We start from the raw sequence: 16,262 nt of genomic DNA, 5'->3' as shown, positions 1-16,262 counted from the left end.
TCGACGGGCGCACTCTATGGGATCTTGTTGGCTTGGCTGGGTCAAAGCTAATAACACAATTTGACTGTTTTTAATTGGCTTTAAATGAGCCCATATTTTTCCGAAACCTGCCGAATCTGGCACACGATTATTGATGCACTGTTTAGCCGATGGCGATTCGACGATATGCAAAGTGCCTGGCCAGGACGGTGGGAAACTACATGCGGGACTGAGTTCAACTGTATGATGGTGTAGTTCCTATAAGGGATCTTCTGTTGAACATCTGGTGAAAGATCCTTTCATTAGGTTTCGATGGGTTTTACCGTGACAGTTGATGCGCCAAAAACTAAACTGGCTCTGATGAAGTTGTTCTGTGAGAAGAAAAAAAAATTTAAAAAATCAATACTTTTCTTCTGCATTGCCAAACAAACTTACCGAGGTAATAAACCGTGGACGATACAACGTCAAACGATTCCGGGTATGTTAAATGATTTTTAATGAGCTTCGAACAAATATTTTCCTTTTGCTCCATTCGGATGCACATTTTCGCTGTGTTGTTTGCATTGGAGCCGGTATTCATGGCGCGGTTTCAGGCAGGCTGGCAGGCATGCAGGCAGATCAGTTCGGCAGCCAGGTGCTGCTGATGGAGATCAATGGTTATTTGCTCAGTTCGTTGGAGCAGATCTTGTGTCCCAACCTGATGCAGGGAGCTGTAGGAATATTCGTCGATTGTGAGCCGCGGCCGATACGATTGTCAATATTATCATTGTCGCGGGTTCATAGTTTGTTTTCCGAACACATTTGTAGAACAGGGGAACTCGTCAATGTTTTCATTTTCACCGGACATACACGAGTTGATTGAGTTACCAAGTGGAACTGTGATGTGATGACTTTTTTTTCTCTCTCTCTCGTTTACATTGACTATTGTGGCATTTTATTACCATAGAATTTCATTGCTATTCACTATAAAAAGAGATCTTGTTGGTGCAATTACAGTTAGTTTTCATTTGTTTTCAAGTAGATCATCTAATTGTGTTTGTACCTTGGAATCTACCAAATGGCTTCAATCAAAATAACCTTTTCTGCATGTTTGATTTGCTTTGCTCTGGTAAGAAATAAGGATTATTTCGATTGTAGATTTTGAACGTTTATTTTTTTTCTCCTAATTTTCCAAAGTTATTTTATTCCGACTCATTACAAGGTTTTTGATGTGGTCGATCACAGAGTTAGAGAAAGGGCGATCTCGCGCTGGTCCACTATTCTCAGCTTCGTCCGTTGTTGTAGAAAAAATCGTTATGAAAGCTTCCTGCCTTGCTATTGTTTTTTCAGACGTTGGGTTCGTTGTTAACTGAAGCATTGTTTGTCAGATAACAGTTTCGTTTATGAGAGTGGTTTTTTTGTGGTTATACTCTGTCTCAGAAGTAGGGCCAGTGTAGAAGAAATAGAGGAGAGTACCACTTATATTGTCAGGTTTACTTTAATAGTTTTTGAAAATAATTTCGACACAAAAATTGAACTGTCTTGCTCTGCGGTTCTAACTGAACTAACTTTATTTTGTTTTCATGGTGTTACACAGGCCTAGCTGTTCTAATTAATCCCTACTCAGCAGTTTTCATGCCTCCAATGGTTCTTCTAGCGACAATTCCCACGACGATCCAAGGTTTGTGCCATGCATTTTCGGTTACTTAAATCGGGTTTCCAGACGCGACAGTGCTTCTTCAAACTGTTGGGTTTGCTGCTCTATCCTGGCTAGTCGGTTGGTAACTACTCCCTTCTTTGAGTCCAAATCGTCCCGATTCAGTTTGGTATGGTTTTCAATTCTTGTAAAACTGCATCTGGTTTTTCTAATTATTAGGAAAATGATGATTAGCACAAAAATTATTCAATTGTCTGAAATGCTTGTGTTTATATGCGGTTGGGGTTTTATTTTATTTGTTTGTCGTCAATCAAAAGTAGACCATAAGGATAATTACGATAATCGTCTTAAATTATTAAACTATTCTAAATAGATCACTAAATAATATATAATTTAGTATGAGTTAAATAATAATAATTAGCTTACCGAATAGAACAGAAATATTGTTTTAGTTTGTTTTTTGACATAGTGAAATCAACAGCTTCTGAATGCTTGTTGTATACAGCCATCAATTGATTTGTTGGCCTATTTTTTGCATAGTTTGTTCGCTGGTGGTTTGTAATAAAAATATTTCGATTTCTTGAAAGCCGAGATGGTATGTAAAAATTTAGTTTGGGCAGGAGTTCACTGGAATCTATGCGATTCGAGACAATGTCATTTACAAATGAGACCATTGAAAATTTAATGTTTGAATACTGATCAGCATACAGCGGGCTTTATAGGACGGAAGAGGAAGTCTTGTCCAACCTAATTTACGAAGTGAAAATAACAAAAATTGTTTTTGAACTGATTCAATTCGATCTTCCCATTTGATTAAGTAAGGTGACCAAACTAAGCTTCAGTATTATAGTACTAACCGAACATAGGCAATGTAAAATGTTTTAATTTTATACGGATCGTGAAAACAGTAACAAAATCCTTTCATGAATCCTAGCATGTTATTGGCTCTGTTTATGATTGTATTATAATGGTACACAAAAGTCATTTTAGAATCTAGTATTATTCCTAAGTCCCTAATTCTTTCGCATTTTTGAACTGTTTGACTTAAAAGAGTAAGTATCAAGTCAGGTGTATTTCATTTTTTACTTTACTGTATTCTACTGCATTTTTTCACATTTAGTTGAAGAAGACTTTTGTTACACCATGTATAAAAAGAAAGAATTTCTTATTGATAAACCTTGGCATCCTCACTTTTCTCTATCTCTAAAAATAGTTTTATATCGCCTAAGTATATTAGAATTTTTATTTATTTTTAAACAAGGGAAATGTCGCTAACAAACAAGATAAATAAAAGAGGACCTAACTGAGATCCTTGGAGGACCTCGGAACTGACGTGAATGGGGCTCGACTTTTTACCCTTAAATTTTACAATTTGTTGACGATTTGTTAGATAAGATTCCACCCATTTAAGATGATCTGGTAAGATTCCCAATTTCTGTCAACACGATCGAATGCTTTGCTGGAATCTGTATAAAGAGCTTCAATGTAATTTCCCTTGTCCATACCGGTTGGGGTATAGTGGACGAATTCAAGTAAATTAGTAGTAGTGGAACGTCCTTTGAAAAATCCATGTTGCATGTGAGTAATTTTATTTTTTATTTGACCAAACAGTTTGTCATTAACGATCGCTTCAAAAAGTTTCGGAATGCAAGAAAGAATAGCAATCCCCCAATAGTTGCATATGTCTGCTTTTTCCCATTTTTGAAGATTGGAATAAGGAAAGAGTTTTTCCACGTATCTGGAAAAACTCCAGACTGAAGCGAATTATTAAAAAGCCAACACAAAGGTGTTGCAAGATCTAATGCTAATTTTTTCATAAATATGGGTGGAATCCCATCCGGTTCGGCACTTTTAGAGACATCCAGTTTGTTTAGGGCATCTATTATGTCTAGCACTTCGATCTGATTTACATTAATAAATTAAAATATTCACGAATGCGGCCATCTTCAGAAAACTTCGTGTAGATTTCTTGAAAAAATTCAACGAAAAGATTACAAATTTCTTGAGTTATTACCAATGTTTTCCTGTAGATACATTATTGACGGAAAGTTTTCTGATTTCAATTTGTTTCTAACATAACTAAAGAATTTTTTTGGGCAAGACTTTATTTCATGTTCAGTTCTTGAGTTATACTCTTTGAATGCAGTATCAATTGCTAAACTTAGTTGGTAACAGATGTGTATGTAATTCGATAAATTGTCACTATTCTTTTCTCTTTTGTACTTTTTATGAGCTTTTTGTTTTCGATTTCTTATATGCTCGTTATACCAAACAGGATACTTTGAATTGTTTTGTCGCCTAATTTTTTTCAATAATATATCTTCATTTATTATGTCGTACTGCAGTGTGTAGAAAATATCGACAGAAATTTCGACATTTCCTTCGTTTCTAAGGAGTTCTTGTCAATCTATTTCTCGTAGCTTACGACTAATACTATCTTAATTTGATAAGTGATAATCGAAAGTCGATTGCTGTATGAAAAGTTTCATTTTTCCACAATGGAGTTGGTGATTCTATTACACAGAAATCATCGTGAATATTAGTAAATAAAAAATCTAAATAACAGTTTTGCTGATTTTTTACACGATTAATTTGATTAAGACCTAAACCGGATATTTTGTCGAATAAGTAATGAAGTGTTTCATTCTCCGCTCCAACGAGATGAAGTAAAATGCTATCATTTTCAGCGTCTGGAATAAAGTCGTCGATAATGGGCTGATTGAAGTCTCCATATATATATATAAACTTTAACTTCCGATGGAAGCTTAGTCATGATTTCATCAGCAACATGCAGAAATTTTTCATATGTGTCTTTTTGGGCATTGTAAGGAGAAACATACACTGAAACAAAAATATGTGTTTCACCTGCTAAATGAATTCTTACCCACACGTGTTCAAATTCTTTAAATTTCGTAGTGGTTATCATTTCGGCGTCAAATTCTGCTAAAACAGCTATAAGAACACCTCGCCCGATTTTTTATTAGATGTTTATTAGATTCACGATCGTTTCTAAAAACGTTGTAAATGTTTCCGAAGACTTCCGTGCTTATAACGCTTTCATCCCAAATAGTTTCGGTGCTGGAATAATTCCATACGAACACCCTAAAATATTTTTATGGATTTCATTAATCTTAAATGCGCTCTTCATACGGTTAAATTTTTGACTATATGCTACGATTTCTTTCGACGACGCTAGATGAGGAGATCTTATTGAACATGATTGTTGACTTATGATAATATTGTCATTATTCTCTTCTTCTGGGTAATGCGTCAAAATTGCCTAGAACACGAATGTTGAGCGCGTATCAGTTGACGAACATTCAGCGGACATTTGATTCGGCATCGTTAGTTGCAGGTTGTGCTCTCGATAAGGATTAATCGTCGGTCCTCTTTGAAAATTAATTGTAGGTCTGTAATTAGTTGGTGGTCCCGAAAAGCGATCCTTAGCTACAGCAAGAAGTATTCTATCAGGTGGAAGATTATTTTGGCTGTTGTTGTAGTTGTTGTTATTATAGTTATTGTAATTATCATTCATTTTGTGACTAATAATGTTATTACGATGTCGTTTTGTAGAAGAATGATGCGTTGAAAGAATACTTGATCTGTTATTGTATTTTTTTTCTTGAATTTCGCTTTTTGCGCCTTCTTGACTTGTCAGCCTCATTTTGCTGACGTCGAAACCTAGATTGGCGTGCGTCGTACTCACTCCAATCAGCTTTTCATACCTTTTTGGAGCGTAATAAACGCCACCCAGAATAGTCTGGTTTTTTACAGTTCAATTCGTCATCCAAACTGGGGCATGAGTCAGGTATCGATGATGATGATACAGCAATTTGGATTCCAGCAATATTTGTTGATAAAGACTTCAACTCCTCTAGAATGTCCAACTCGACCGTAGAATTCGGATTGTTACTCAGGTCTCGCAAATTTGTAGAAAATTTTGACGTCACTGTTTGCAGTGTCGAGAACACACTTTCCTTTGTCGACTTTAAAGCTGTATATAGCAGTGCAGTCTTGTGATTTTTAATACTTGCCACACTTCCCGACAAACTGCTATTTTTATTTAGTGCGATCAGCTCATTTTTTATGGTAGTCAGCAAGACTTCTAGTCCATCAATCGCCTCATGTATTACAGTTGGCTTCTCCTGTTGAAATGCAAACTTATGCAGCACTTCCGTGTTGGCCTAAAGTTGCTTCTCCAGCAGTTTTTGTTGCTCAACAAGGCTGCTATAATGCATCTTTACTTGTAGTAATTCTTGACACATTTCTGGTTATACAAATTCTCTTTAGTTATGTGGAGTTCTTTCAATGTTGTATGATTTTGAATATCGCTTTGGGTTATCTTCAATCCTCTTAGTGGAAGGATTATCGGTGATTTATGGCTGACAATGTCTGAATTGATATACTCAATACCATTGACATGTAGAGTGCAATTATGGTATTCGATTAGGAAGGTGCTTGTAAGGTTCCTAGATGGTAGATCACATGAAGTTTTTATGTTTACGACTTTTGCGGAGTCGATAATAACGATATTACTGGTTAACGTCTTTACTTCGGCAGGTTTGGAGCAACATTTGAAGGGGCAATTTCCATGAAGTCCTTTTTGAAGGTTTGAAAAGCAGGCGTCGTTGGTGACATTTAGTAGATTTCCTGTTGCAGATAAGATATTTCAGTTGATTTGTTGACACTGTTTCATGATGAAAAAGGTTTCCTTATCATTGATCATGGCATGTGAAGACGGCAGTTTTATGGAGGTGTTTCCTATTGGTGCAGTTTTTAGAAATAAACATGCATTGGTGTTATTATCAATGAAAGGTATTGAAACAACAAGGAACAATTTTGATTGATTGAAAAATGCTTGAAAGACCTAAAAAATCGTATGTTTCTTCTAAGTTATTAATAAGGACTCCCTGACCTTTTTGTTACCTTGTTACTGTTATATTTCGTTTGGCTAAACGAACAGTATTTTCTATGTCTTGAAGATGTGAAGTTAATTGATCTAGATTTAGATTCAACTCAAACAAATCTATTATAATTGATATGGTGTTGTCGTTACGGTTTTCCCCAGCTGATATGAGTCCTTTAACAATTAGATCTTGTTAGTTATTGAGTTTTTTAATGACATTGTTGATTCTATCTTGAAATTGCAGATTGATTTTTGTTTGTTCGTTGTTTTGATTTGCGAAAAAAGAATTTCCTGTTTGTAAATTTCTTATGTCACCTGAGAGCTCTAATAAATCATTATTATCTAAATTGCAGTGATCTGCTTAATTCCGGTTCCCAAAAAGTTTAAAATTCCTCGTTTGGTTCTAATTCGGGGATTTAAGTCGGTGTATATTTTATGGGCTTTGTTTAATTTTGTATAAATCGATTCTGTGATTTCTTTGAGTTCGGTGAATGTTTTTAGCCCGTCCATAATAAATGAGAGTTTTATAAGAATTAGCTGGTATTGAGATAGATCAATTATGTGGAAAATTTTGCGATAGATCAATTATGTGGAAAATTTTGTGTGTGTATGTGGGTATGTGTGTATGTAACGTTTTTTTTTTTGCACTAACTTTTCTCGGAGATGGCTGAACCGATTTTCACGAACTTAGATGCAAATGAAAGGCCTTGAGGTCTAAAAAATTCCTGAATATTATTTGGATTCGACTTCCGGTTCGGGAGTTATGGGGTAAAATGTGCAAAATAAGAAAATATGTGTTCTAACTTTTCTCATAGATGGCGTGACCGATTTTCACAAACTTAGGTTCAAATGAAAGGTCCTGTGGTCCAATGCGTAATTCTTGAATTTCATGCGGATCCGACTTTCGGAGCCGGAAATATATTGTAAAATGGGTTCAAAATTGTATACTATCACTTAAAATGGGGAAAAACCTTACAAAAATTTCTAAATCGACCTCAAATCTTTTCCAATTGATAGTTTTTATCAGTAGACGGTCAAACAAACCGATTTCGGTTATTCTTTTAAGAATCGAAGAAAATTATTTTGAAGAATACCACAGTATTATATATGATGGTATGATTGATATGAGAAAGACATCATTACACCACTAGGTGGATTAAAACAGGTTTTGATAATATTTGTCACAATTGACCAGCTATCCAACAAACCACAGATTATTCAAATCCGCACAATTTTAACGGACATATCGAAATTTTTGTGTGAGCGACTTTTTCCCTTATTCCAGTGCACAGTGGTCCCAATTACACGCATTGATTATTTGCATTTCAGAGGTAAATTTTGGAGCCTAAATGCTTTCAATTTTTTAAAAGAGATTTATATTTGTGTGCAGGCGATTTTTTCGTTATGTCCCAATAGTAGGGATTTTGAGCTAAGCACGACGAAATGACGCTTGGAATCAAAATTAGCTATAGTTTTCGGTGCAACTTAATTTCTGACTAATTAAAACAGATGGAGTTTTTAGTGCAATTGAATTTCTGAATAATTAAAACATTCAGCATAGTATTTTAGCTCGATCGGTTTTTAGCATGGTTCCTTTTTGGAGACGTAATTGTTAAGTATTTCTAGCAGGGCCGGTGAAACAGGGTACGGTGGGTAGTACTACTGGTTCGCAGGTACAAGTATTTTTATACACAAAAGACTGCTGCCTTAATATTCAAAACAATTGTTGGCAGTGATATTGACACTAGTTGGGTGAGAGACAGAGTGCGTTAACAGTTACAACAATCCCATAGTAGTTATGTCGTATTTAACCCTTCAATGCAGCAAAGCTTCAAACTTCTAATTTACGTGTTTCATGCAAAGCTGTATCAAAACAGAATATAAAAAATTCTATCTTGCGCTTTCAAAGGATACATAACATTTCCACTGGAATTAAGAATACTTTAAAATAAAAGATCGTTCTCCCTGTACGAAAAACTACTCACCTGCGACTAACATGTTGCACCAAGAATTTTCTAAATACATGGGATATGTTAAAATAATCATAATAACACTATCTCGTGATGACCAGCTGATTTGTTTATTCAAAAACTAATTGATATTTAATATACTCAAGCGAACACGGTGTGCAGCAGACAGGAAAATTGCACCGACACACCGCACACAGTGCAAACGCAACTATCCAGCGAGCGAACGAATATATTTTCCAATCGTCCCTTGCTGGACGAGTTCCCTGTCTTGTTCGGCCGAACTCGGAATTGGAATATAATCAAAATATCATTCAATATCAATGAAATATTTTGTGTGTTTTTAATAATGCCACTCTCACTCACAGATTTAAATTTGCGAAGGCCAAAGACGTAAACCTAGACCCGATAATCAAGCGCTGAAAGACGCAATTTGGCAGAAGCTTTTGGAGAATATAGCTAAAAAACACGGTGTTACTTTACCTACAACTACCACTACTACGGCTGCAACCCCAGCGGCTACGAACACAGATGAATCTACAAAAGCAACACCTGCGACAAAACTTTGTGAACCACTGTTACTCTCAAAGTCCAATAAAAAAAGTGCTGATTGGACCGTGTTCTGGTTGTGCGAAGAACACATTTAGTCAGGGATGACAAGTTTTCAAATGTTTGCAGATCAGTTTCCAAAAATCAGCATACGCAGAAGGCTCCAACGCAGTCTGCGAATTTGATCAATTATCTGAATCAATAACCAAAAACTCTGAAAAACTGAAAAGCATTCTGAATTTACAGACGAAAAAAAAAATTCGGCTATCATAAAAAAATCTCTAAAAATAAATACAAATCGGTAAACCAGACTTCCATGTAATCAATATACTGTTTCAGTTGCATCTAAATGAACTCATTGAATTGAATTACTTTGGTGAACTTGACGGTTCGGAGCCGCTCATCAATATGAGCTGCTGCGCATAATTTTATTGTTCTTATTATTATCCCGATTAGTATTTTAGGGTCGAAATTGTCGTTTGTGTTTCGTAAACGCAAGCACTAGTCATTAGTATTTTTCTGTTCGTACTCGTTGCTTGTTTGTTAGAATGCTTTGCTTTTTTTTGCTTCATAACTGAGTTAAAGTTTTAATTGTTTTCCATCGTATGAATCCCAAACTGTGGCTCGAATATTTTTTTGAAGCCATGCATGCCTTTTTCGGTTTGTATAAATATATCGGGGTATTTATTAGTTTTGATACTGCATGGGTACTAGTTTGTGCTAAGGAATAAGAGCTGTGAATCAAGACTTCCGGGACTTCAATATAGGATATTGTTGAAACGTTTACTCGGGAAGTCAGTGAGTTTAGTGGTGCATCCGGAGATCTTGAAACCGGAACATACTGAGTCGTGCGCGAATAATACCAATACTGAAATTTTTACTAACAAATATCCTTCTCCCGTGACACTTGTGGAATGCGCAGTAGTATATACGGCCTCTAGTAACAACAAGTGTTGGACTAACTCCCCTTCCCATTCCTTAGACGATCTACGTTCGGGCCTGGCCGGCGCCGGTACTGATCAATGAATTCTGGGATTACCAGAAGATGTACATTGAAGGATGATTTACCAGTCCCAGGTCGAATCATTTAGGAACTCCCTGTACAATTTTAGCTAATCCCGATCAGTAACGGAGTAGCAACTACGGGTGGTCGCTCAAGCTCAAACTGCATGGGTACTAGATTGTGCTAAGTGCACTTAATTATTTTGACGAAGGCGAAACGACTTATCAGGGCATTAACAGTTTATGATGAAGTACTGAATAAAATAATTTCTAGGAAAGTCAAATAATATATATGTGCAAGGATTACGTAGTAATCTTTTATGTAGTGAATTCGAAAAAATACAAAATTTAATATAGACAAATTAGATTTTGAACATAAGTCCAAAGATAATACAATCATGTCTTTTTTATGCGGGAAGAACGTACTGCATAAATAAATCGCATAAAAAGAAGCCGCACAGCTTTTAAAATTTGCATAAAAACCGTACAGAAAACGCATGAAAAGAGACTTGAGTGTATTATTTAAAATTGGATCTCTTTTTCATAACACCAGTAAACCACGACTTCACAGTAAATGTATTTTTGTTGAAGAGCTACCTAGCAGAACATTATAATAGAGCCTTTTTGACACTCACGGCACCTTCTTCAATCCATTTAAAATATGATTTCATTAGTTATTCAAATTAGCTCAATATGCAAAGAAATTTCCCAGATATTTTCGTAAGCTTCGTTCTCGTCTTTTTTTCAGTAATCGCTTTCAATCTATAGTACCAGTGGTAAAGACATAGAAAATATTGCAGAATACATTTTTAAATGAAATGAAATTTAGATAATCATTTTGTTCCTACTTTTAATTTCATCACTCCTGCTCACAGATTTCAATTTGCGAAGGTCAAAGACGTAGACCTAGACCAGATGTTCAAGCTTTGAAGAACGCAATTCGGCAGAAGGTTCTGGAGGATATTGCTAAAAAACACGGTGTTACTTTACCGGTATCTACTACAGAGGCTACGACAGAGGCGGCTACGACAGCAGCGGCTACGACAGCGGCGACTACGACAGCGGCGGCTACGACAGCAGCAGCTACGACGGCGGCGGCTACCACAGCAGCAGCTACGACGGCGGCGGCTACCACAGCAGCGGCTACGACAGCAGCAGCTACGACGGCGGCGGCTACTACAAACGGGAAATAATGAGATTGAGCATCTGAAAGAATGTAAAATCAATTTCAAAAACTAAGCATTATTCCCTCGGCAATGTAAAGTTGCTCGAACACATTAAATACATGGCATTATAAAATCAGACTTATCCAACATCAATAAATTCGCCATTTATGTTTTCTCATCCAAAAACCGAAAGAAACTAGCTCTGAAACACGGCATTTATAAGTAGTTTTCCAAAATATGGAAACACAGATCCATTCAGTCGAATGCCAGCTGCAATACTTCAGGCGCCGTATTCATACTAAGATATCGATACAAAAACTTTAGTCAGCTGCCACAGCTATCGAAAATATTTCCATCCACACATTAGTTTCTCATCTAGGATTGTTTGTTATTGTCGCTTAGACGCCTCAAAAGGGCCTGGACCTGACAGTATACCACCAATATTTTTAAAAAATCTTGCTGAAGAACTTACACTACCACTACAACTACTTTTTAACTTATCACTTAATAAATGTACTTTTCCTAAAGCATGGAAATCTTCCTTTCTTGTACCAATATTTAAATCTGGTGCAAAATCTAACATTAGGAACTACCGTGGAATAGCCATTATCTCATGCATTTCAAAATTATTTGAAAAAATTTTAAACGAAAAACTTTTTCATCAACTTAAAAATGTAATAACAAACAAACAACATGGGTTTTTAAAAGGCCGCTCAACTACAACAAAGCTCTTAGAATTTATGACATTCAGACTGAATGCAATGGACGCCGGCAACTACGTAGAAACTCTTTACACTGACTTTAGCAAAGCCTTCGACCGTATTGACATACCTTTACTTCTACACAAACTACAAAAATATGGCATAACACATACTCTACTTGAATGGCTCAAATCATACTTAACGAATCGTGTACAGGTAGTCCGCTTCCAAAACATTCTGTCTGAACCAATTAATGTAACTTCTGGCGTACCTCAGGGTTCTCACTTAGGGCCTCTCCTTTTCATTTTACATATAAACGACATTTCCTTCATACTAAAAAATCTGAAAGTGCTTATATATGCAGACGACATGAAACTCTTCATGGAAATTAAAAATATTAACGACGCTGTAATATTCCAGAACGAAATCAATCTATTCCACATTTGGTGCTGCAAAAGTCTACTCCAACTCAATGTAAAAAAATGTAACTTAACAACTTTCAGTAGGAAGAATGAAACTATATCTACAAACATACATCTAGGAAATCAACTTGTAGAAAAATGTAAAATTGTAAGAGATTTAGGCGTAATCTTAGACTCCAAGCTCACTTTTGTGGAACACTACAATACCATAAACAATAAAGCAAATAGCATGTTGGGCTTTATTAAACGCTTCAGTCATAACTTTCAGGACCCATACACAATTAAATTATTATATACTACATATGTCAGACCTATTTTGGAATATTGCAGCCTAGTATGGAATCCATACAATATTATTCACGAAGAACGCATCGAATCTATTCAAAGACAATTTCTTTTATATGCACTACGTAAATTAAACTGGACAGCATTTCCTCTATCATCATATGAAGCACGCTGCATGCTCATCAGTATTCAAACACTTAAAGAACGCCGCGACCTTGCAATGCTTTATTTTATCAGCGACATTATTTCTCAACGCATTCAATCACCTTCTTTATTATCGCAACTAAATTTTTATACACCTAGCCCTCAACTACGAACCAGGAAATTATTTTTAGAAAGAAACACTAGAACAAATTATGCAAAATATAGCCCAATCAATCGTAGAATGCGCCACTACAATCAGTATTGCGAACATCTTGATCTTGGTATGTCCAAAAATGAAATGAAATTCCAGCTTAGTCGTAGAAATAATGCGTAGTATCTAAGTAAACATTGTAAACCATTTATATGTAGTCTACATTTGCTTGACGAAAATTAAAAAAAAATAATAATTGGTATTTTACTGAATAGTTAAATTCTCTGAGAGTCTATTGAGACAACCTAAAAAAATACGAAAGCATAAGATTTTTTGAGGTTATTATGACCAAATTCATTTTGTCCTTAAATACCATTCGCATCCTGTAAAATCCTATTAGAAAGATTTGATAGACATAAAAAAGAAATAAGAAAACTTGGCATTTTGGCAAAATAATCAACGAAACAATTTTCACTCACTCCTTCAGACTCATTGGTAACGAAAACTAGATTTCGCTTGTCCACTGTGGTAAACTGCTTGCCAAATAAGAAATTTTTCAGCAAGCTTATTCGTAAAACGCGATTTCTGCTTTTATCACAAAGAAAGGCTATACACCACCACCTGAGAACTTGAAAAGGTGAAAACCACATTTTGAACCGAGGCCCGGGGGTCCGAATGTCATATACCATTCGACTTGGCAAACTGAGCAAGTGTCTGTGTGTATGTGACAAATAATGTCACTCGATTTTCTTAAAGAGGCTGAACCGATTTTCCCAAACTCATATTCAAATCTTATGGTCTTACGGTTCCATAGATCGCTATTGAATTTTATCCCGATCCGACTTCCGGTTCCGGAATTACAAGACAATATGTGAAAATCTATGCACTCAATTTTCTCAGAAATTTCTTAACAGATTTTTACAAACTAAGATGCAAACAAAAGGTCTTGAAATTTTTCAAAAAGAGCTTGAGAAGTTGATCCAGGTCTGAATTCCGGTTCCTGTATTATCTACACGAAGTTTTCTGAAGATGATCGCGATCGAGAATATTTTAATTTCATTCCAGAGTTTACTGAAGATATTAATGTAAATCAGATCGAAGTGCTAGACATAATAGATGCCCCAAACAAATTGGATGTCTCTAAAAGTGCCGGACCTTATGAGATTCCATCCATATTTATGCAAAAATTAGCATTAGATCTTGACCCCTTTGTGCTGGCTTTTTAATAATTCGCTTCAATCTGGAATTTTTCCCGATACGTGGAAAAACTCTTTCCTTATACAAATTTTCAAAAATGGGAAAAAGCAGACTTATGTAACCATCGGGTGATTGCCATTCTTTCTTGCAATCCGAAGGTCTTTGAAGCGATAGTTAATTTCAAACTGTTTAGTCAAATAAAAAATAGAATTACTCACATGCAACATGTATTTTTTCCAAGGACGTTCCACTACTACTAATTTAATTGAATTCGTCCACTATACCCTGACCGCTATGGAAATCACATTGAAGCCCTTTATACAGATTTCTGCAAAGCATTCGATCATGTTGACATACCCATGCTTATGTTTAAATTACAAAAATTGGGAATCTTACCAGGTCTTCTTAAATGGTTTGAATCTTATCTAACAAATCGTCAACAAATTGTAAAATTTAAGGGTAAAACATCGAGTCCCATTTACGTCAGTTCCGGGGTCCCCCAGGAACTTCATTCAGGTCCTATTTTATTTATCTTGTTTGATAACGCAAACGATATAAAACTATTTTTAAAAATAGAGAAAAGTGAGGATGCCAAGGTTTACCAAGAAGAAATTCTTTCTTTTTATACATGGTATAACAAAAGTCTTCTTCAACTAAATGACTTTTGTTGACCATTATAATACAATCAAAAACAGAGCCAATAACATGCTAGGATTCATAAAACGATTTTGTTACTGTTTACACGATCCATATACAATTAAAACATTATTCATGGCCTATGTTCGATCAGTACTAAAATACTGTAGGTCACCTTACTTAATCACATGGGAAGATCGAATTGAATCAGTTCAAAAACAATTTTTATTATTTACACTTCGTAAATTAGGTTGGACAAGACTTTCTCTTCCGTCCTATAAAATCCGCTGTATGCTGATCAGTATTCAAACATTAAAAGAACGCAGAGAATTTTCAATGGTCTCATTTGTAAAAAGACATTGTCTCGAATCGCATAGATTCCAGTGAACTCCTGTCCAAACTAAATTTTTACATACCATCTCGGCCCTAAAGAAATCGAAATATTTTTATTACAAACCACCAGCGAAACTATGCAATAAATTGGCCAATAAATCAATTGATGGCTGTATACAACAAGCATTCAGAAGCTGTCGATTTCACAATGTCCAAAAACAAACTAAAACAATATTTCAATTCTATTCGGTAAGATAATTATTATTATTTAACTCATACGAAATTATACATTATGTAGTGATCTATTTAGAATAGTTTTCTAATTTAGGGCGATTATTGTAATTATTTCTATGGTCTACTTTTTATTGACGACAAATAAATAAATAAATAAATTACAGTGCGATTAATGCTTGCTTCATTTAGAATTGGAACAAACTTTTGCTCATATTGTGGCACTTCTGGTGGACGGATTTGGAAGCTCTTGGCGTCCACGTGTCGGGAATTTTGTCAGCTTCACGTATGATTTTTGACATTCCGCAAATCGACTGTACTTTGTAAACAATCTACATGGAAATACCGTATGGTGCGTTATCAAACGGTATAAGGAAACATTGACGACGATTCGGAAGCCTCCAGCCAATCGTCGGAGTGGAACTGTCGACCGGAAACTGCGTGGTAAGATTTTGAAGACGATTAAGAGGAATCTGAAAACTTGGTGCTGCCCATAGTACCATGAGGAGAGCTCGACTCCGGGAAGGAATCAAGTCGTATCGAGCTAGCAAACAGCCAAATCGTACCATAAAACAGAATAGTGTGGTCAAAATTCGCACTGCAGCTAGTGTACTTTGTTCTATAGAGGATACTGTTGGTTTCGTTGAAGGGGATGCTTCATTGTTGTTGGTGGCTGTCACAGGTGTACCGGGGTTGCTTTGGGTTGGTGTGAAGGAACCACCGTTGTCCTTGAGTTTAGTTGTCTCCTTGTCCAGTTTATCTCATGGCTTACTGTAGTGAACAGCTTTTTTGGCAATATTGACATGTAGCCATCTGATTGTCATAGGTAACAAGTGATTTGCACGGAATTCTTGTATCTTGACAGAAAGTCACATAACAATGTATAGGCCTCTTCAAGCGCATGGGTAACAAACGTACGCCATTTAGAATACCGGGGAAAAATTCTTCCACTTTTTT

At 35.8% G+C, this 16,262-nt stretch overlaps 1 protein-coding gene across 2 annotated transcripts; it reads left to right on the top strand.

Moving 5' to 3' along the window:
• Nucleotides 1-968: 968 nt before the first annotated feature.
• On the top strand, nucleotides 969-15,317 carry LOC131429586 (dopamine D2-like receptor). 2 transcript variants are annotated; one of them, XM_058593804.1, is made up of 2 exons: nucleotides 969-1,087; nucleotides 10,915-15,317. In XM_058593804.1, exon 2 carries the CDS (start codon nucleotides 11,946-11,948, stop codon nucleotides 13,089-13,091), a length of 1,146 nt encoding a protein of 381 aa, XP_058449787.1. In that variant the 5' UTR covers nucleotides 969-1,087; nucleotides 10,915-11,945; the 3' UTR covers nucleotides 13,092-15,317. The 2 variants fall into 2 exon arrangements, with proteins under 2 accessions (XP_058449787.1, XP_058449788.1); XM_058593805.1 differs by having other exon boundaries at nucleotides 10,915-11,362.
• The last annotated feature ends 945 nt before the right edge of the window (nucleotides 15,318-16,262 follow it).

Source organism: Malaya genurostris, chromosome 2 (genome assembly GCF_030247185.1).
Source record: "Malaya genurostris strain Urasoe2022 chromosome 2, Malgen_1.1, whole genome shotgun sequence".
In the NCBI taxonomy this organism is placed as follows: Eukaryota; Metazoa; Arthropoda; class Insecta; order Diptera; family Culicidae; genus Malaya; species Malaya genurostris.
The sequence above is the reverse complement of the archived record's forward strand: the minus strand, read 5'-3'. Positions and strand labels throughout refer to the sequence as shown.